This window comes from Tenebrio molitor, chromosome 5 (genome assembly GCF_963966145.1).
Source record: "Tenebrio molitor chromosome 5, icTenMoli1.1, whole genome shotgun sequence".
In the NCBI taxonomy this organism is placed as follows: Eukaryota; Metazoa; Arthropoda; class Insecta; order Coleoptera; family Tenebrionidae; genus Tenebrio; species Tenebrio molitor.
The window spans coordinates 15197207-15218878 of NC_091050.1; the positions used below are offsets into that span (position 1 = coordinate 15197207).

Sequence of the window (21672 nt, forward strand, 5' to 3'; positions counted from 1 at the left end):
GTGTTCAATGAAGAGACAGACGTATACATAACTGCCTTTATTTTAGTTACTAATACATAAGCTATTTCAAATTATGAAATTAAAAAAGAAAAAAGACGAAACAACTTGATAAAACATAACCTACAAGTTTAACTAAAACTTCGATATAAATAAGGTTCAACGCTATTATTATCTACATGTAATACTAATAACATGAATGCACCTTGCAGGATTGGCACAACAAATAAAAGGTGCACAAAGTTAAAAGTAACCCCTCATACAAGCAAGAAGACTAGTGACGTTTGAAAGTGAAACAAAAACCTTGAGCATGAGAGTAGTGTGTAGTGAAGAGAGACTTTACACGCCGTGTCAGATTCCAAACATGAAAATGAGATTATATACAAGATTATCACTTTAGCTTATTCGAATAGTTATATATAGTCATCACAATATTCATGATTCACAGATATACCAACAATTAAAAAAAAACATTTTTATTGAACTGAAATTCGTACTAAAAATTAAAGGGAACAAGTTACTATCGATCCATGATCACACGAAACCGAAATTCTTTGTTTTGATGGCAAGCAGTAATTTCTGTCTGAGAACTGCACGACTACTGTAAAGTGGAATATATAAACGTGATATACATGTGTTGGCCGTCGGTAAATGTGCGTCGTCCGCCGGCCTGATGGTCACCGAAGGCATCGGTTGGAAGCCGTCTTCGCTGGCCGGTAGGGCCGGTGAGCCCGTCCAGAAGTACACCTGCAACAGGATCAGTACACCGCGAAATCGCACAGCGTCTCCGTCTTACCAAATCTTGTCTCTCCAGATGCGTCATCTTCTCCACTATGGACCAGAGCCACCGCTTGAACTTGACCAAGCGCTCGCTGTTCTCGCCCGACTCGTCGTTGAACGACGTGTACGAAATCAACACCGCCACGTTTATGTCGCCGACGCCGTTCAGCAACAGGCGCAGGTCTTCGGCGGTGAGGCTGTCGAGCGAACCCTCGGGGAGGACGTCCAGGACTCCGGTGCGGATGCTCTGCAACAACACGATACCCCTGGTGATCCCGCTCCACTCTTCCGCGCTCTACTCACGTCTATCGCCTTCTCTTGAACTTTGATCATCCTGTACTTGGCGTACTTCCGCACGTAGTCGTAGACGTTGCTCGAGGTGACTTCTATGTCTTTGCCTCCGGGCATCAGTTCCACCGTGCCTCCGCCCTCTTCCGGACTCAAGTCGATGCTGCAACACGTCGGTCAGGTCAGCTGCGAATCGCGCTACCTGGCGGCTACTTACGTGAAGTTCAAATCCAAGGTCGTGAACAGATTGTTGCAGTCTTTTGTTTCCGCGTCCACCACCAGTTGCCTCAGTGATTCGTAGACGACCGGATCGAAGAAGGCCAAGTCGTGGAATTTGATGGGTCGTCCCAGGATGGACTTCAACACGTGTCTGGTCAAAAAGATCGGACATAGTTCGTTTTGCAAGAGACACAACCCCAGGAGTCGCCCCACGTTTCTGAAAGCGTTCAGGCGCTCGAAGGTGGCCTTGCCTTGGCGCGGCGCGTAGAAACCCCTCTTCCCCGGGCAGTAGAACAACGGAGCGTTGTCCTCTTCGTCCTGGCCGTTCTCTTCGACGACCGAATTGTCGTTGCTGCCGGACCGACCGGCGACTTTCCGGGACGAATTCCGGTCGGTCAGCGTGAAAACGTCGAGTTCCAGAAGCGCCTCCGAGGTCAGTTCCTGTTGGGAATGCAAGTGGGCCAGGATCATCTCCACCGCCTCTTCCACCTTCGCCCTGAGCGAGTCCTCCGACGCCAACAAGAGCAGGAGCTGCGCCGGTGACAGCTCCAGCAGCATCCCCGTGATCCTTCCGGCGAAATTCGGATGCAGATTGTACACTTTGGGGTAGAGCCTGTCGCCGAGCTGTTGCTGGTGGGCCGACAGTTGTTCGTTGCGGCTGGAGCTCGACTGTCCCCCGCTCCCCGAGGGGTTGCTCGACGACGTCGACAGGTCGGGCATCGAGGGCGCGTCCGAGTGGAAACTGTCGCTCGGGACGAACGGTCTGGCGTCGACGTTCATCGTTCTCCTGTGTTCTCTGGACCTGTTCGAGCCCCTCATCGGCACCGTCCTTCTCAACACGTCCCTGTCCCTTCGTAACCTCTGCAGGACGCTGTACTGCGAATACTTGTTGTCCACTTGGGCCGACTCCAGATTCGGCAACTTCTCGTTGGACAGGATCGCTTCGGCAATCGCCGTGTAGAAGCTCCTGGCGACTCCCGAACCCTCGCCCGGTTCGTCCTTGAAGGTTACCTTGACTCGGTTGACGGCCAAGGGCGGTGACGATGAGTTACGTCTGTTGTAACTGTTGTACTGAGTATTCAGTTCTTTGAAGGTCATCAAAAGTAACTGGGTGCGATCTCGCTCCATCTGGAACAAAAAAAGCGCGTTTTTCCCCCTCAACTCAGTTCTTTTTCTTCGTTCTTACCTTCGACAGAGTTAAGTCTTTTTGTTGGTTGTTACGTAACTTCTCCATGTCTCTTCGAAACTTGGCCTCCTTGACTGGGAAGCCGCCCAGTTCGGAGACGATCGATCCGGGTTCTAGACCCACGTCTTCCATGAAAACGCGCCCGAAGAGGTCCAGAGAAAGCCTCCAACGGCCCAAAAGCAAATCGTGGGATACGGATTGACCGATTGTCGGTCTCAACATCTCAGGGTTGACGCTTGGGGTTGTTACGACTGTTACATTAGCTGATATCTCTTGATTCTCCAATGTTTCCGGCTGCTGCGAATCCACCGACATCATCACACCGGTGTCGCCAGATTTCTGGGGGTTACCCTGATAAAAAGCAAAGAAAGAAATTAACGTCAAAGCCATCGCCATTTTGTAAAAAAAAAGTTTGCACGATAGTTACAAATTTGAGCGTTCAGTTGGCCATGAAAACAAGTCACTATCAAATAAAAATACGTCACATCTGTCATCAAATTTTAAGGTTACGTGACCAACACTTGCTTTGACTTTCTTTTCCACGGCCAATCTGAAGTCTCCATTTTTTATATCAGAAAAAATTGTAGGCTTCGTATCTGTCCTCGGTTCAAAGCTCGACAAACCGAAGTCATCAGAAAGCACCTTTCTATTGGAACTCCCAGTGATGCGCTTGCGAAACTCAACGCCAGCACACGTATCGTTGTTCCTTCCGTGCTCGACACTCACCATCGACGATCCCGCTCTGACGATGACGCTCTTGCTGGGACTCCTGGAAGAGCTGGTCGAAGGCGTCGACGAACCCGATTGCGTCGTCGTGCTCGTGCTCTGACTGGTGAAATCTTGCGATCCTTCGTTCGCCCCCGAGCTCACCCCCTCTTGTTCTTGGTACGACGATTCCAACGTCTTCTTCGGCGATACGATGATCTGAGGTCTGGCGGCGGGCGGCGCCTCTTGTTCCAATCCGATCGCCGCCAACAGATTCGGCGCCACGAATGGCGAGAATTGCAACGGCTGTTCCACCTTGTGGTCGCTCGGCGGCTCCGCTTGATTTTGCTCCCGACGAGACAGATCTTGGGGAGTGTTGGTGTCCTTGCTGCTCTCGCCGATCTCGTTCTTGACCGCCGCCAGTAGACTCTCGAAAGTCTGCAAGTTCCTGTGGGGTTTGACGGGGACCTCTTCGGAGCTGGTGCTCGGCATCGCGTCGTAATTCGAGGGGTTGGGGGCGTTTTCCGTTTGGACGTGGACCTCGCGGGCGCTCCGCCCTTCGCTCGGTTCCGCCTCGGGGTTGTAGTTCTGCGGGTAGATCAAGGGGTTGGGACCCATCACGTTCAAAGACTGGGAGATGGGGTGATTGGCCTTGGCCGGCTGGCTCATCGCCAAGTCGGTGGTCCTCGTCGACAAGCTCAGTTTCGTGGGGAGCGACTCCAAGGGGTTGGTAGATACACCCCCTACAAAAAAACAAACCGAACACAACTCGTTACTCTCAAATTCCTCGTCATTAGTTTTGGCACTCACCCGTAGATGTCAGAGTGATCGGTTGTTTGGGAATTCCGAACAGATCTTCCCTCCTGGCGTTCGGCTGGAGCAAATGGGGTTGATCGGCCAAGGGTAGCGCTTCAGACATGGGCGTTTCGAACGGATCCGGGGGCGGACACCCCAGACACAGCGTCGACTCGGACCGTTGGAAGAACGAATGCTTGCGCCCTTTCCCCGAGCCCCCTTGAAGACTCGACGAATTCAGCGTGCTGGAGATCGTCGCCAGATTCGAAACGTCTTGATCTTCCAACGACTCGGTCTCCATGGCTACCGCGATATCCTCCTCCGCTTCTTCGTTCTCGTTCTCATCTTGGTCGTTCCACAGGGGCAAAGAAAAACCTTCCCTTCTCAGATCGCTGTCGCTTCTGTCCGACGACCCCGACCGCATGAAGTAGATGAGAGCGTCGAAGACGTAAGCCACGTGTTTCAGAGCCGAAACGTCCAAGATGGGCAGAGAGTCGAGGTGTTCGTTGTTGTGGGCCCGCATCAACGACAGGCAGTACGACAAGAACTCGCGCCTCGCGGCGTGGGCGTCCACGCTGTCCCTCTCCGGCCTGGTGCGACTGCTCTCGACGTTGGTGGTGAAACCGACGAGGCGCGTGCCGGAACTGCCCGAGATGGTGTGACCTCGATGTCCCGACCGGAGGCTGCTCGAGCTGTTGCCTGTAACTGAAACGCGAAGTCAGAAGGAGTGTCGCCCCGGGGCGAGGGTTAGTAGGCGGGAAAGTCAGAGGGTGAGACGAGTAACACAGAAACAAGCCAAAGAACCTAATGAAGCCAAAGTGCTCGCGGGCTGATTGCGGTGCGCACCTCCTGCACTAATCCCCGTGTTGAGGGGGTGTCCGGGACTGGAGGGGTCCAAGGAGTTGGTGAGGGAGGCGCCGAACTTGAGCTGCGCCTCGGTGGCGTCCATCACCGTCAACAACCAATCCCACGTCGGTTTCAGACGAAACTCCAAATATATCTGAGGAACGAACCAAATTAAGTAAGACACCAGTGTTGTCAGCTCATCGATTACCGACCTGTATGTTGTAGATGTCGTCTTGGGACACTTCCATGTGCGCCACCGTCGACAAGGCCTGGTTCAGATCGGGCATCGACGACAGCAAATCTGTGATCTGACGTATGATGGCGCCTGCAATCACGAAATTGTGAAAATTCGTTCGCGAAGGATCGTGAACGTCGTCGTACCGAAAGCCCTGGCCAAAGAACTGGCCGACGTCGACATGGCGACAGGTTCAGAACTGGCTGCAACGGCCGTACTTCCTGTTGTAGAACGTCTTAACGAACTGGGGTCAATAAAAACTAAATTAGAACCGTTGGCCAATCGGACCCCCGCCGATCTGCTTGCTTCACGTGACCGTATGGCCCACTGCATATTCTGCGGGGCCAGATTGCTCCTTTGTCCGTGGCCGGTCGTATTGCTGTAACGGCTTCTTTCATAGACAATAATCAGAGTAATGAGAACACAAACACAACACTAAATAAGAGCCAATAATATCAAAATAATAAAGAATCGAGTCAACTCAATAGAACTTTTGAATCGTTACGAAACTGTCAAAGAATGAGTGATTTACCTCCTCCGTTCGAGCTGTTCGTCGGTGAGGGTGTAATCCTCGGTGTCCTGTTCGTCGGTCTCGCCCGCTTCGCTCTCCTCCTCCTCCTGCTGGCTCGACTCACCGCTCTCGTCTTCCGGGAACAGCAGCATACCTCCTGATAAGTTAAGTAGAGTGCAAACATACACGTGCACCAGTCACCCATCTCTCCCGCTCGCTCACTCGAAACTCCACACTTACCGGTATCGGACCCCGCCGTGGCTCCCGTCTGCACCGACCTCTGTGCAGACGCGGCGTCCTGGTTGCTGTGGTTGTCGTCGCTGTCGGACTCGGTCTCGGCGAGGAGGTCCAGTTCTGGATCGCTCTCTTCCCCTTGAATGCCGCGACTCTCCTGCTGGTACGGAGCGGCCTCCACCGTCTCGTTCTCGTTAAGGGACGATTGCCGCACGGTGATCGGCAGTTCACGGTCCGCCGGGACGTCTTCGTGTTCGGACGCGTTGTCGTCGTCGTTGTCGATCGCCATACTCTCGCCGTCGTTAACGTTGTTCAGAAGATCTCTCGCGTTGGCGGCGGCTCTGCGCACCGCCTCCGCCAGAAACGGGAATCTCGGCATCGACGAGGAGCCGGCGCCCGATCTCGAACTGCCCGACGGAGCCAGGGGATCCACCAGAAACAACTCCTCCGAGCCCTGAAACAATCTCGGTTACTCCTTGCGACTCCAGTGCCGGTCGGACGTACGTTCAGGATGTCGTTTGCAGAAGTGGCCAGAGAAAACGGTGCTGTGGGTCTCGCCACTCCCAATCTGACCGGCGCCATGATCGCGTCGGCGCTCTCGCACAACTCTTCGATCGACAGCTTCGACAGAGATTGGAATATTTTTCTGCACTTGGTCAGAGGTTGGTTCTGATTGCTCAAGCTCCTGCGCTTCGTCGAATTCGGCGCCATCTCTATCGTGAACACTACGAAGATTCGAACGACCGATCTGACGAAACGTCGGGAGACCATGGTGGCGTACTGGGCCTGCTTCGCATCCGGATTCTTCATCTCCCTGATGAGAGTCTCCAGTAAAACGTCGATCACCATCTGACATTTGACCAAGAAACACAAGGAAAACTTGTCCAAGAGGGCGGTGCCGGTCTGTTTGGAAACGTAAGGCTGGTCGGTGAACTGGGTCTCGGAGACGTCTCTGGTTCCGGACATGATCATGCTCTGGACAGCTTTCCAGTCCCCTAGGAGGCACTCCAGAGCCTTGCGGCTGAATCGAGGCGGTTCCAAGTCGTGCTCCGGCATGTCAGTCTCGACTGAAACGAACACGATAGAAAAGAAAACAAATTAGTTTGGACGGTGCGAGAAAAACAAATAGGCTCACTGTCTGACGATGGGGTTTTGTTTCGGGAATTGGCCGACGCCGTCCTGGGTCTCGTGTGTCTGAACTGTCTCTGTTCCTGGTTCTGACGTCCGACCGTCTGCACCAGGAAAAGCAGGATGCTCTCGCCTCTCGAGTTGGGGAGGCACACCAGGTCGGTCTCTTTGACCAGACGCATCAAAAGCTCGTATCTTACCGCTTGATTTCCCATTATTAGAGCTTTACACTTGCACTTCTCCCAGCAGTCGCAGTAAGCTGTGGGCGAGGTCCTCTTCAGCTTGCAGTCGTGTCCTTTGTGGCAGACTCTCGCGCACTCGGTGCAGCAGCACAAGGTTCCGGTGAGGCCGCAGGTGCGGCACTCGAAAATGTCCTGGTTGATGTGTTCGGCGCCGGTCCACGTGAAGCTGCACGTGTCGTTGCAGCACAACACGTGCAACGGCGAGTGGTCCGGGTTCGACCCTTTGGGAAAAATCATCTCTTCTCTCTCTTGCCGTGTCCCCAAGCGTACGATCCTTTCGAAGATCTCCAGAGCGGCGGGATAGCTCCTGGAGGAGACCGCCAGCATGAAGGGCGTCTGTCCTTGCGCGTCCCTAAACCACGAACGAACAAATCGATCGACTCTTTTACGTCTAGATTGTTACTTACTTGGCGCACAAGAGCTCGATCAGGTGGGGCTCCAAAGCCGCCGAATCGTAGAGCAAAGCGTGCAAGATCTGCATCGCATTCGAACGCCTCTCCACGGGATCCACGACGAGATTGGTCGGCGCGTTGTTGCTGTTGCCGCCGCCTTTGTTCGCGGCGCTGCTTCCCAATCCCATCAGACTGTCCTCGTCGCCCGAGGTGACGTCGAACGATTCCGGCGCCCAGCTGTGCGTCGGCAGTTGTTCTTCTTGCACGAAACTGTGCTGATCTGCGGGGTTAGAATTGTTGAGTTCGCGTTCTCTACGCACACTCCTGTGCATCATATCGCGGAGCGTAACGGATCGGGGGCCCACGGCGTTCGTTATCGCATCGATACAATCCAGACCCGGATTCGATGCAGCTTTTGACGTTTCTGTAAACATCGTCCCACAAGAGTCAGGGGGCTACCACATCGATTGGGGGCAACACACAAATCCGATACGCTCCCAGACTCGGATCGGGAGTTTTGAAACGGGAAACTCACCGTTCTCGCTGTCCTTGTTGGACGTGGGCGTGCACATGTTGACGACAGCGTGGAAGATGTTCCTGTTGCCGTCGCACCTCTCGTTCAGGATGTTCGGGACCGAGGAACCGTTCGATTCTGCAATCGGCAAGACTGTAAGTCGTAGGAGAAGAACCGATGAAAAATCGACTCACTCATGTCGGTGTCCAGTTGGGCCAGGACTTGTCTGACCCCGTCGATGTCGCAACGGAGAATTTTGGGCATCAGGAGTTGCTGTTCGAGGGCGAACACCACGATCGCCACTTGATTCTTCATGTTGAGACCAGTACCGGACAGTCCGAAGGTGCCGGCGGTCAGACACTTGACCGGGGGCAGATCAAGACACTGGGGGTCTCGAATCGCGTCAGCGCAGTCCTTGCTCAAGGGGTAGATCGTGCTGTTGCCGTCTCTGAGGATCAAAATCGTCTCGGAACTCTCGCCGGCGCATATCAAGTTGATCAGGTTGGGGTAGAGCCCCATGAAGGAGGCCGTGTCACTGGGGAAAGGATTGTCTTGTTCGACTCGTCCGCTGCTGACGTTGTACACAACGTAACTCAACTTGGTGCCGTTGCGCACTATGGCGTGGATGCCCTGACCGTCGATCGCTATCGTCAAGATCTGATTGCCGTTGTCCGAAATCTGGATCCTGCGCGGAGTCTTCTGGAAACAATCTGGAACGCGCGAATTCGACGACGACTTGATCACCTGCAACACACCTCGTGTAGACTTCACTCCCTTCTTCGACCCGCATACCTGAAGGTCGTCCTTGCGCATCAGTCTGCAATCTTGGAATATGTCGTCTGCGTCCTTGGAATCGCGATCTCTGGAATGTCCGCTGGGAAACCTGACGGCGGCGTAGGCACCGTCAACTTTCAAAACGCGACCCGCCGGAACGCTCCTAACATCTTCAACGAAGATGACGTTCCTCAAGAGCCACTCCTCTTCGTCTTTCCTTTGTTCGGTTCCGGTGTCGGAACCCGAGACGGTCATGCGCTTTTGTCGCTCTGAAACACAAATAGAAATCAGATCGGAACGAGAAGAGATCGGCGTCGTACTGTGACTGTTGGTGATGCTGCCTGTGTCGCTGCAGGTGCTGGAGGCGGGCGACGGCGGCGGAGGCATGTCCAACCTGTCGGCGTTTTCTTTGTTCGACGAGCTTTTGCTCGACAGATTCGCTGGAAAAAGTTCAAAGTCGTAAATAACGGATGACACGTCTTCGTCGCAATCTGACAGATAAAAGAAAAATGTGTATCAGAAAGACTAAATTTTTTATCATATTAGATCATTATTAATGGGCAATTTTCATCATGGATACAGTAAACTCCGTTTACGAACTGTCGGTTCGTTGTGTAAATATAAACGGCGACTGTGACTACGTTTCGTGATCGTTGGAGCAACTTCAACCGTTTGCGACCAATGACAAGGAAATGTAGCGTCGCGAAAAACATCATTTTAGAGCTCTTTTGATGATTACCAGCAGTGCCTATACGTGATACAAGAAGTTTGGTTGACGAGAGGGCGTCCCTATCGAGTGATGATGCACCATCTCGGAACGTTTTCGTTGGCCGAAGCGCAGCGGCGCAAATCACTGGAGAGAATGCGTTTTACAGAACAGCTGACAAAATTGCAAAAAAAGAAAACATCAAACAATAGACCTCAACACTGCGCACCTCGCACACATGCGCTATTCAACATTTAGACGACCAAAGTAGGTTCTCGGACTCGTCCCTGCTTCGGCTCTCGACTCGAAAGTGAAACGCGGGCGTGCCCAAAAATCCACTTCGATTTTAGGCGCGGTCACAAAAATCATGCTCTTAGAAACTCGTCATGGCGTTTTTTTGATTCTTTATTTTTTTGGTAAACCGGACTTTACTGTACTATTCTAATAAATTCCAAGCCAAAATTGACTTACATAACCCGCTCGGGCCCGGCACGCTAGCGTCTCTACTTTTATCGGAACTCAAGGTACCGTTAGTTTGCACGTTGATGATCTTGAACGTGCAGGTGTCGCTCAGCGTCCACGCTGCGTTTTGCAACTGACCGACTTTCGGTACCCCTGCGGCGACGGTGAAACCTATGGCGCCCGCCTGGTACATCGGGCTGTTTTTCATGCAGACCTGCGACCCGGTCACGATCTCCGACTGGTTACTGGAGGGTCTTTGCTTGCGACACTTCGTCCTGTACTTCTCCCACAGCCTCTTCCGCTGGGCGAACGGCAGAACTCCCCTGCACACGACAATCATAGAAATCGATCCTCCCGCTCGCGCCTTTCTCTTACCACCAGTAGAGGGCCCCACTCTCCAGCTTGGCCACCGTGTACAGTGGACACGTGTACAGCGACGTGATCTTGTCGGTCTGGAATTCCGAATAGGCTTGTGCGGAATGTTCCAATTTGGCGGCGGCGGGAGCCAACAGTTCGTCGAGCCAAGTGGCCACCTTCCCATTTTCCGTCGCGACGGAACAACGAGTCGAACACGCTGACAGATGGACAACCTTCTCGCCCATCAGGCTCAAAGGAACGGTCTTGGGATGGTGGATGTTCGAGTTCTGGAAAACACTTTTCAAAATGGCGCCAATTCGAGAAACGACGCTTCACCTCTGGGTGTCTGTAGGGCTCCGAATCGTTCCACCGCCACTGGAAAATCTGTCCGTTCGTCGACAAAGCGATCAGTTCGGAGTAGAGACTCGCAATCTGCACGAATTTTGGCGCGGACTCCGGCCAGAACTCCAAATCGTCGGAAATCCAAAGAGGACAAGCGTTGTCCTTCTTCTTGTGATCTAGATAGAACATTTCGGGTTTGTAGCGACGTAAAAATCTGGAGTTGATACCAACCTGAATCTTTCTCGTACGGATTCTCTCTGAGGGCCGTTTCGAGCCACCTCCTCGGCCCGAAGTACTGCCTGTCGCGCCACCTCGAGAAATTCTCCCTGTCCCTGTCCGAGTTGGAGCTGTTGTTGGGGGGCGCGTCCCTATCGGCCAATCGACTTCGACCGCTGCCGCGACTGTTAAGGAAGCTTGTTTGAGCAAAGTCAAACATTTCCAAATAAAGTTAGTCAAAATGCAAAAAAAAAGAAAAACAAACAAAAATAAAAGACTAGCAAGAATTGTTAACGAAGCGTCTAGACAGAACAAGAAGCCTAAGAGGGACAGAAGCGCGACGGCTTTTCTTACTTCCTGATTCCGGAATATCCGAACATGTCCTCGGAAAACATCGCGTCCGCGTCGATGATGACGGAGTGGTCGGTGTGGAAACCTCCGTCGAGGAGCGAAATCAGATCTTCGGGGACGTACGAGTCGGCGGCGTCGTCGCCTTCCTCGCCCTCTTCGTCGTCGCGCGAGAGGAGGTTGTTGACGGCGAGGTTGACATCGAGGTTGGTGCGTTGCAACTCGCGTATTATCAAGTTCCTGCTCTTGCCCTGGAGGACGACCTGGGCCTGAGAGACGAGTTCCTCTGGGACGTAGGGCGCCGGCACAGTCACCATGGGGCGGCCGCTGCTCGAGCTGCTGGTGCCGATGATGACCGGGGCGCCGCGACCACCTACCCAACAAACAAAAAAATCCCGATTTGTATTTTTTTAATTGCGACCACGTCTGGACCGGAATCGGAATGATTGCGATTCTCGTGGAGCGTGACGACTTACCGCTGTTGCTGCCGCCGCGGATAGCCGTGTTGGACCGCATGATCCTCGCCCTCGTCCGCGGCATTTGCCTGCCGCTGCCGGTGGGTTTGCTGCTGCCGCCCCCGCCGGCGCCGCCGCTGCCCGAACCCCCGGTGGCGCCCCCGCCGGAACTGCGCAACAACCAAGATCTTGGTTGTATAAATGAAACGTTTTAAATAATGAGGGTACTGCACCAAAGGACATCGCACCAATGAGCGACGACTGCACCGTGTCGATGCGAATTTTCGATACTCACTTTTTCGTTGAGTCATTCTTGCTCAGGTCCAGTCTGTCGGAGAGGACGTTGTAGGAGACGCGGCACACCCGGCCGTCGTCCAACAAGAGCGCTATGTACGTGGGGCCGAGACAAATTTTTTTGATGCCGCTGCGTAGACTTGCTAGTCCTGGGTGCGTGTTATGTCCAAGTCTGTTAATTCTATCAGCTACTTCTTTCAGTCTGGAAAGAGCGAGAGGCTGCGTGAAAAGGCGTGTCGAGTGTTGCGTGTGTCGGGAAAGGAGAGCTTATGCAACGATCGTGCGGAGGAATTCGCTCGATAGCCAGTCTGTCCGAAAATTTTCCAGAAGCCACCCAGGTCGCATCGGCTCTATCGCTCCGTCTAGAGCGACGCGAGCCGAGCGTTTCTGGAGGTTTCCACGAACAAAGACCTCGACGGGAGTGTCATCGGTTCCGTTCTCCATTTTTAACAAATGCAATTGCTCGTCCATGGAAAATGGAGGAAGAGTCGAGAACGAAGGGAAACGTTCGCACTGCCTCACCTGTCATTGAATTGCTCCTCGTTCCCCGGTAAAGGATGAACGACGTATTGCAAAGACGACATCGCTTTAAAAACACTTATCACAACTTTATTATTGTAAAATTAATCGAAAAGCTACCGCAAATATCAACACATTCTACTTCCAAACCGAGAAACATTCGCCATGTTTTCGGGTTTTGGCTTGAGTGACGCGAAGCTAGTTGCGCAACGCCACCGGCTGAGTTTGACAGACAAAAACACCAACGTGAAGTTGGCGCCCCGCCAAAAACAAAATTCGCAAAAACGATCCCGACTCCCCCAAACCTAATTCACCTAATCAAAATTCGAGTCCCACTCTAACCGGTGCACTTAAACTTAATTTTTTTTATACAAGCACGACACCCATTAGATGAGTGCCGCAGTCGGTCACCATGAGTCACAGGTGAGTTTCCAAATTTCGTTTTAAATCGTGCAATCGAAACCGATCAGTCGCAAGACACGAATCGTAGGAACGTCTCCATTTGAAAATTGTACTACGTATTTTGGGCGCATCAAAAGTCAAAAAACTGTGTTGCCAACGCAGTTTTTGCGCGCTTATGCAACCAGCAATACGCCAAGTCGTCACCTGTTTTCCGCCTCTTTTCCAATTTCCGCGTCGGCTAAAGATGACAAATCGCGTGGAAACGCGATCCCGCTCTAATTAAAACCAATAATTCGAAAGCATCTATCGCCGGTCGCGATTAATTGCCGCAATTAAAATTTTAATAACAAGTCGTTCCGTCGTCGACCTTCGTATTTCGCCGGCATTCCCGCTCGTCTTTCTCGCCAGTTTGTGGACTTCAGTTGCCTTGTTATGGCAGGCGTGTCGATGGGTGTGTGTGTTAGTGCAATAAACAATCAGTGCATTTAACTGGAGTACAAATCTGATCGTAATATGAATGTAAGTACCCCTTTCCAGCGCGCACCGACCCTTTTCCTGCCCCTCTGTGGAAAAACACGCCGAAAAACCGAGATCAATGACCATGGGTGGGTTGTACGGCACAGATTTTTCTACGTAACGACGTGCCGCCGGTCTTCCGTCTCGCTCGGACACGCCTCGTCGGCCGATCACCTGACGCGCGGTGCGTCCTTAAAATGTTTTTTACTCTTGCGGGTTCGTCTCGATTAATTATCGTGGTGCAAGGGGCCGAGTGCACCCCCGCCAAACCATTTTCCATTAATCCCACGCTGTTCCAGGCCTTTCCACGTCGCTCGCATGTTTGCCCCACCGGACAGCGCACCTACTTGATTGAATGGAAGAGCACTACATTTTTCCAGTTTGTTGTTATTTGTCGCCTTGGGTAAACGTACGCTACGTAATTGTTTGCTTGTCGGCTGATTATCGTGATTTATTGGCCCCTTTCCGTTTCTGCTGCACCTAGAGCACGTTTCACCTCGTTCCAGAGGCGCCGGCGATGACGTTCAGGTGTCAACTTTGCCAGAGGCGGCTCGTCGACCGCACTCTATTTTTGGGGGGCCAAAACGCTGCCCAATCGATACACCCGAAACCGCTCTCGACTTGTCCCCTTCCCTAATTAACCAACACTTCATCTGACATTTTCCCGTCGCCCCCTCTTCGCGACAAAATTCTTCCGCGGAAGACGCCGATTCCACAGCATCGTTCCGCTCGAGTACTTCCTAGATCTGCCCCCGAATTTCCCGCTTCCCCCGATATCGCCGCCCCTCGGCTCTATTGTGCCTATGCGGCCCCAACCCCTCGCCGCTTAATGAGCGAAATTCGCAATATCTCCAGGAATGTCTGGTGTTAAACTTGCAAGAAACACGACAGAACACACCGTAAATTGCCTCCGCCTCTCTTCAATTAGGAAGAAGCCGTGACACCCCCATATCTCGGCCTTTTTCCCTTGTTTTATTGCCTTCCATTCGCCACATTTCGGGACAGATGCGGCGCTCGTTATTTACCAAACAAATTAAAATTTTACGACTAGTGTTGTTAGTGACCATGAAAGTCGTTTATCTTCGGAATTAGCATGCCCGCTCCAATGTTCGGTGGTAATTTGTTTTTTCGTGTATGTGTGGAAACTGTTGCAGTCTAATTCACCTTTAATTCCGCGTCCTTCACCCGGATCAACGCGTTTTCCGTCGGTCCGGTGGTTCATCAGAGCGCCGGAAAAATGACACCGCTGCCGGATTAATCCGGCATGTCATTAGTCGAGGGGACACGAGAATTTCTGTTGGTTTCGAGTGCGACACGTCAGGGGTGGAAGATGCCGGAAGGGGAACGTGCACCTGGTTGACATCGGGATTTAAACTCGTCCTAAATTATGCATTCTCAGGTCTAGGGGGAAAACGAAAAATTGGACTTTTTTTGAAATTTAAATCGACCACTTTCCGAATTACATATTTGTTTGCTGATGTAACGCACGAGCGGAAAAGTTCTTTTTTTCTGGAACACCGCTTCAGATGCGAACTCACCGAAAGTCTTACATGAATACATTCAAGACGTGTTCCTGTTTGGTGGTTGTTTTTAATAATGCACGCTAGAGTTTACGTTTTTGGTGGAAACGACGAACTGCATCGGTACGAGCAAAAATGACTCCAGGAAGTAAATGTTGTTATGAAAGAAATGCGATTAGTAGAAAAAAAAAACAGCTGATTTGGGAAATAAATACGTGGCTTTGTTGCGATCTATTTTTTGGAGATATCGAGAGAGAAAATATTTGATCAAGCGGAATTCGAAGTAAGATATTGACACACAAACATACATAGGTACATACGCACCGATACACAAACACACATAAACAGGATAATTTAGAAATGGGAGATTGATGCCTGATCGATTCAAGGTAATGAAACCAACTGATGTGGTTAACCAGAACCAACACAAACCATTTGCACAAAATGATCGTTTAAATTATGCACTGCGGTTGTACCGGGAATTTGTTGAAACATCCGACTGGTCTTGCATTAGATTTGAAATCCTTGAAAGGAGCGTTCGCTGAAGGAAAAAAAAGAAGAGTCACCAGACTGGAATATCGAACTGTTGGAATGGTTCATACCGACACAAGAACTTGCAGGAGACGGTTTAATGAGGAATATGTTCTAAAAACAATTGGATTTGTGTTTGTAACTGAGGCGAGCTTTGTTGTGTATTGTTTCCACGTTCATTGTTCGCCTGCGAGGAGGTATCGACGAATCCGGGGCCAAGGAGAGTGGTACATTTGACGAGAGAATTGGAAAAATGTGAAAAGTTGGAAAGCTCATGTTGTGCGAACACACGTAATGAGAAAGTATGAGAGCTTCGATGGGAGATTATTAATCGGAGCTGCGTGCGTATCGCATATCTCAAAATAATGAGAAAAGGAAATTTGAGGCGGGGATTCAAAGGAAAAAATTGAAAGATGCCGTTGCTGTTGCAAGAGACATGGGAGAGTATGGGAAAGCGTTCACCGGAGGAGCGTGCTCGTCACGTGTCTTAGTAAAATGAGAAAAGAAAATTTAATGATTGAATTTAAAAATTGGAAATTTGAAAGGAAGTAGGTATGAAGAATCGTACAAGATTTGAAGCGTGAAAACGTCTTATGAGAGAGAACTGAAAAACTGCCGTCTAAGATTGTTAATGTGAGGTCGGCGTTTAATCTTTATTATCTGTTGTTATTATTAGAAAGTAAAAAAAAAATGTCTGTCTGGGATTGTTAATCAAGGCTCTGTTTTCAAATTTTAGATTGAAAATAAAAATAGAAAAGATGATGAGAAGTCAAAAGTATGGAAATTCGAAAGTTCGCTTTTCTTAGTTATCATTAAGAAAAATGAGGAAGAATGAAAAGTTGCTAGAGATTATAAATCTGAGGTTTTCGGTTATGAAAAAAAAAAAAATTGAAAATAGAAACAATTGACGTAAATTCGGAATTAGAAAGAACGAAAAGGCATTATTAATCTGAATTTGTGTTGGTCAAAAACTTTAGAACAAATGACAAGAAGGAAACGTGGAATGAGAAAATTAAAAAGCACGCAACGAAAAAAAAACTTCTTTTTAGACTGTTAAGCAGAGTTCAGTGCTCATCACAAAGAAAAAATAAAAAGGAGAAAAAAAGAAAATTCGACGAGAATATTCAAAAGTATGTGAAGAGATTCAAAAGCTCACTTCATGAGATTGAACAAAAAAAGACAGCTTATTTTTGCTCAACACAAGTCTCAAAAAAAAATCAACGAGGAAAATGTGAAAACTTACTTTTACACGAGAAAAAAACGGGAAATGAGATTTGTATTAGAATTTGTTTAAAAATGCGAATTTTGGACAATTCTCAACACAGCTAATGCATTTCCACGAGATTCGTCTGGAAGTTGTTTCGTAAAGCGTTTCCTAAATTAATAAATTTCAAATTAATTTTTTTCTGGAAGCGATGAAATGTAATAATTTAGTTCATCCTGTGTATAATCTGTTTCAAAATCAAAAATTCACCACCTGTTCAATTATATTGGCAGAAAAAAGAAATCCCTAGCTTCATTTTTTTGGGTTGGCCCAACCTTCCGCCAAAATTTGACATTGAACTGTTTAGTCTTTTTACGTAACACAAAATAATTATTATGTACAAAAACGTGGTAGGTACCATATCATAACTTTTGAGTGATATGATAAAATGAGAATAAAAAAACACGATGAATTACGACCTAAATGACTGTCAACAGTTTTCTTTCATAACCCCACTTTTTTCTGACACTGGCAAACACACTAAAAACAAAAGTTGTCGACGTTGTCGGTTGTATTTTCGAGGTAAAATGCAGTGTTTTTTGATTTTGAAACAGATTATATGTACGGTCGGTGGACAAATAAAACTGGGACACTTAAAATTTAATCTATGTAAATCAGACCATTGAATTGTCAATATATTTGTCAGAGTCAATATAATATGTCATACCAAAGTTAACCTATTTTTGATAAAGCCGTAATTAAACGATGCAAATTTGTAAATTTTGACTTATGTGATTGCCATTTTTGTCCCAGTTTTATTTGTCCATCGACTGTACTATTGGGGACATGGAAAACTGGGCAGAAAACTGTCATTCAGTTGTCAAAATGTCTAAACCATACCTTGGCTACTCATAACCAAGCTTAAGTTAATTTGACAGTTTTTTTTGAAAGTATCAATCATAATGACGGTAAAGGTGCATTTACATTGACACTTTTTGAAATGACAATAACAGACTGCCCAGGATTCCATGTCCCTCATTGTATAATCGAAACACCAAAGATAAGTCAAACATTTTCGATTACTTAACACACGTATTGTATACCTACCAACCTGTTGAAATATTATCTCTAAAGGGTTTATTATTTCTTTGTGTCAACAAGATAATTCTCGATCTTTACAGCAGGATGTACAACATGCTGACATCATAATTTATGTTTACTATTCACTTTATAATATTATTTCTGTAACAAATTTGTACAAAGGTTGCAACTTCGCAACAAACATTTCAAAAGTTTGTCTTTCCCAGACTTAATCCTGTGAAGCTCACCAATCGCCTAAACATTCGTCACTCCTTTGAAGATTTACTTTAAACTGTTATAATTCTGCTCTTTAATTACCCAAATCATCATCTTCCCACACTTCTTCTACCAGATTTAATTCGGAACAGTGTGGGGGCTACACCTCTCCGTCTCCTGTAAACACACATTTTTCCAACTTTGTGAATTCGCTCAAAACATTATCGGTAAAATGCAATCGAGCCAAAAAGTTGTAGATTTCCGGTCCTGGAGCCGCCAAAAGACTGAATTTGGCGATTTTCTTCCGTGCAAATGTGTCGAAACGTCAACTGTCAAGTCAAGACAGTGGAGCTCTAACCTCAAAATCTGTCACTTGTCAAATTTGGCACAAGACCGCGTTTTCTTTTTGCGATTGACCTTCTTGGGCACTCCTGAATTGAAACTTCACCATTCAAGATTTCCCGAATTAGTTTTTCTCCATCTCGTGTTGCCGTTTTTGATCTCAGGTGTTCAGGTTATAATTTTGCAACGAAACGGGAGCAGCCGTGTGGGACGAGCTGCTTTTCCTCTAATTGCCAAATTAGCCGTCCGTAATGAGGTGCGAACTAATCCGATCAAATTTTTCGTGGTTGTGTCGTCGCGTTCCGTTGGCAGTCGATGAATAATTTATGGTATAATCCTTTCAGTCGGCGAAATTTATGTGAGTGTATAATTCGCAAACAACAAATTGTGTAAGAATTAATCCGACCGAAAGCGATACCTTTCCGAAAAATGGATACAATTACCTAACGAGCCGCCCCCGCGCGCCACTTCTATTTCGGCATCGATTCGATCGCACTCGAAAAACAACAAATCGACTTGGCTCAAATTAAGTCCGTCTGTTTTGATTGGGTATTTCGGTAAATAAAGACGGTTTTATTTTCATTGTACACATGGTGAATTACCGGAAGCGATCCAGTTTTAGACGTGCACTACGTTGTAAATCCCGTAAGCTCTAACAAAACGGGCGATGCAACGCATTAGCCTCCGCAAGCAAAATAAACATTCCTAAATTAATATGGTGGAACTGCGGCTTTATTAGCTCCGGCCGGATCGGCTTTCGGGGGTGGTCCGGCCGCCGCCGTCTGACAAATCGCGACTTACGTCAGGGGACATTTCGGACGGTTTTTGTGATGGGGGTGTATTTTGTCGCAATTATGCCGGACCGGCCGCCCTTATGAAAATTTCACCACAATACAACTATATTGGGGTGAGATCTATTAAGTGGTCGGGGTGACTGATGAAGGTTTGACACGGGGGTTTTCTTCCGCTTTGATGGCGTGCAGGGGGAAAGGTCCGCCGTTCATGCAGTGACGGCATTTTTGGGGTAAAGGGTTGCAAAAATGCGAGGGCAGATTTTTATATCCGAAGGTGGTTATTATAAAAAAAGATTAGAAGGGAAATTAACGATGAGGACATGATTTGTGTTGAAAGATTTTTTTAGAAAAAAAAACAGATAATTACAAAGTTCTGTGGGTGAATAGGAAGAGCAAAAATTTATCATTGCTGGCATAAGAGGATGATTCACGATTTATTGTCACTGACGTAGGAGGCGTTAATTGACAAATAAAACACTGTTTATCAAAGAACGATCATTTATTGATAAATGCGCAGAAATTTAAAGCTTGGGTCAAAATTTTGTGAACACGAACCAGGACTGGACACCCCAAGATTTTGATGACACAAGAAAACGTTGACCTGGTTCTCCAGAACAGACGATTCACTACGAAGTTTATTGGATAGTTGTGGTTTTTCTGTAATAAAAAAGGAAATATCGGAGGAGCCTCTATGTTCACCAGATTTGGCTCCCAGTGTTTATTTTCAAAATTAAAGAATCACCCTCGTGAAGTAATGATAGTTGTGGCATCAATTTTTTTTTGAGATCGTCATCAGACCGAATGTATTAGTGTCTTAGATGAACATTATTTAAAAATAAAAATGCACCACTATTCCTAGTGTTTTGTTTCTTTGTCAGGGATAGTCGATGATGAACCATCTTCATTTACGCAAGATTCACAACCTATGAAGAAAAAGCAAAGCCAATTGTAAGTCATTTGTTTTGTGTTTTGGTGTGTTTAAAAAAAAAATTGAAAGCTTGTTTTCTTTTTAATACTTATTCAACATTACTTTAACATTAAATTTAAAAAATTACTATTGAATACTATTGAAAAGTAAATAAAAATCTTCAACCAGTTGAACCGTTGAGGAGACCATCTCCTCGTTCAACTGTTGAACGTTTGGTGTGTTGGTAGTAACGAGCGTTCAAAAAATTTGTACTCAAGAAGGCCGTAATTTTTTCTCTCTTGTACAAGTCGCAAAATGTAGCCGTCGGAGGATTTTCGATCTTTCTTGCAACTCGAATTTCTCATTCTAAGTGCGCAGCTATGTTGTGCGACCTGTACAAACGTATGTCGTTTTTTAGTTGGTATGCTTTGACATTCCCCTTAGAATCTTAGATACACAACTGGGATCATCATATCGAATCATTAATTTCACGTAAAATCGTGTAGCACTAAGAAAACAAAGAAAGCTCTGTTTTTGCTAAGGAAATTATTTACACCACTACTTGTTTGCTGAATAGATGACTTTTATCATCTGTGGTTGGTCAGCTTGTGAAGCTTCGCCACATGTCATTGGAAACAAAAACGCCACGTGACCACAATTTTTTTGAACTCTCTTTACCTAACGTGTTCAATTGAAAAGTTCATCAAGTTGGCTTTGATCTTTATCGCTATCTTTGTCTAACCAACTTAATTTACGATGTTGTTTTTTAAAAAATAAAGTCAAAACCAACTTGATGAACAATTCAATTGAACACTTGTTATCTACGTTTTCTGAAATTACATCACTGTTAGTGTTTAACTATTCTTGAGAACTTTTATATAATGAGAACTAGCAATATTCCTACAGAATGATATTCTCTAATAAAGTTTTCAACAGTAGCAAAAATAATCCTAATGGAAGGTTTTGAAATTCTTTCGACCATCAAACCAATTTTGTTTTAATTTATTATATTTTTCGTACATCTTGTAATTATTTTTAATACACCCAATAGTTCTTTAATTAAATTTTTTTAATAGATCCATCTGCAGCAGTGCGTCTCCATTTATTTTGTCTTCAGTAATTAATAGTTTCAACACGAGGAATGTTTAAAAACTTGATTATTTTAAGATTGGATATTTTCTACATAATATCCTCAGAGAATGATGGATTTTCTACAACGATACTACAATTCATTCTGCCTTTCCTTAAACGAAATTTTTTTGTTTGCAATGAGATCCTCATTGGCATTGGCTTGAAATTTCTTTCCAACTAAGAATTGTTTTTTTTTTGCGCATGTACCCCTTGGTACATTTTAAATTCACCCTTGTAAATTTAAAATTCAGAATAAAGTGTAATAATAATTACACTACGGCTACGAATTTTTCTTCTCCCATCTTTAGTACGTCTAAACATGTATTAAAAAATATTTTTTACCATTTCCGATCAAGAGGTTTTTCAATATATTTTTTTGTGTCTATTAAAGATGAACTCAAAATTCCAAATAAAGTGAAACGATTGAAGCAAATATGTAATACAAAAAACGTAAAACTGTAAAACATTTTTTTGTGTAATCATC

The 21672-nt window shown here is 47.2% G+C and overlaps 2 protein-coding genes and 1 non-coding gene across 30 annotated transcripts in view; 1 reads left to right on the forward strand and 2 right to left on the reverse strand.

Annotated features, from left to right (window-relative positions):
• Positions 1 to 22: 22 nt before the first annotated feature.
• Positions 23 to 12750, reverse strand: hyd (E3 ubiquitin-protein ligase hyd). Of its 23 annotated transcripts, none has more exons than XM_069046883.1 (28): positions 12549 to 12750; positions 12028 to 12228; positions 11754 to 11902; positions 11284 to 11650; positions 10945 to 11114; positions 10708 to 10889; positions 10390 to 10658; positions 10024 to 10337; positions 9586 to 9699; positions 9167 to 9286; positions 8865 to 9115; positions 8267 to 8816; positions 8094 to 8210; positions 7574 to 7982; positions 6932 to 7518; positions 6301 to 6863; positions 5803 to 6250; positions 5584 to 5719; positions 5198 to 5442; positions 5029 to 5141; positions 4775 to 4970; positions 3986 to 4675; positions 3113 to 3918; positions 2471 to 2821; positions 1283 to 2412; positions 1081 to 1228; positions 794 to 1024; positions 23 to 744 (listed from the first exon to the last, which is right to left on the reverse strand). In XM_069046883.1, the coding sequence occupies exons 1-28, from the start codon at positions 12608 to 12610 to the stop codon at positions 532 to 534; spliced, it is 9132 nt and encodes a 3043-aa protein (XP_068902984.1). In that variant the 5' UTR covers positions 12611 to 12750; the 3' UTR covers positions 23 to 531. The 23 variants fall into 23 exon arrangements, with proteins under 23 accessions (XP_068902984.1, XP_068902967.1, XP_068902983.1 ...); XM_069046866.1 differs by having other exon boundaries at positions 8094 to 8225; positions 10945 to 11126; XM_069046882.1 differs by having other exon boundaries at positions 5198 to 5430; positions 5584 to 5695; positions 11754 to 11920.
• On the reverse strand, positions 3050 to 3178 carry LOC138132367 (small Cajal body-specific RNA 8). Its single transcript, XR_011160063.1, has one exon. It is a non-coding gene; the product is annotated as a small Cajal body-specific RNA 8 (non-coding RNA).
• Positions 12751 to 13204: 454 nt separating the features above from the next.
• LOC138130420 (FERM, ARHGEF and pleckstrin domain-containing protein 1-like) overlaps positions 13205 to 21672 on the forward strand; it is a 29709-nt gene continuing 21241 nt past the window's right edge. The window contains exons 1-2 of one of the 6 annotated variants that reach the window (XM_069046890.1): positions 13234 to 13466; positions 20029 to 20098. The gene's annotated coding sequence lies outside the window, so the exon portion shown is untranslated. Of the gene's footprint in view, positions 13467 to 20028; positions 20099 to 21672 lie in introns of all 6 variants that reach the window. The other 5 variants (XM_069046894.1, XM_069046895.1, XM_069046892.1 and 2 more) reach the window with 5 other exon arrangements.

Bases quoted from the DNA above. Each gene is read 5' to 3' on its own strand.
- hyd (XM_069046860.1), bottom strand. From the start codon at position 12,610: ATGTCGTCTTTGCAATACGTCGTTCATCCTTTACCGGGGAACGAGGAG. The intron at 11,127-11,283 runs GTAAGAAAAGCC...TGCTCAAACAAG, and splicing joins GGATATTCCGGAATCAGGAA to CTTCCTTAACAGTCGCGGCA. The intron at 4,971-5,028 runs GTCGGTAATCGA...TTCGTTCCTCAG, and splicing joins ACGACATCTACAACATACAG to ATATATTTGGAGTTTCGTCT.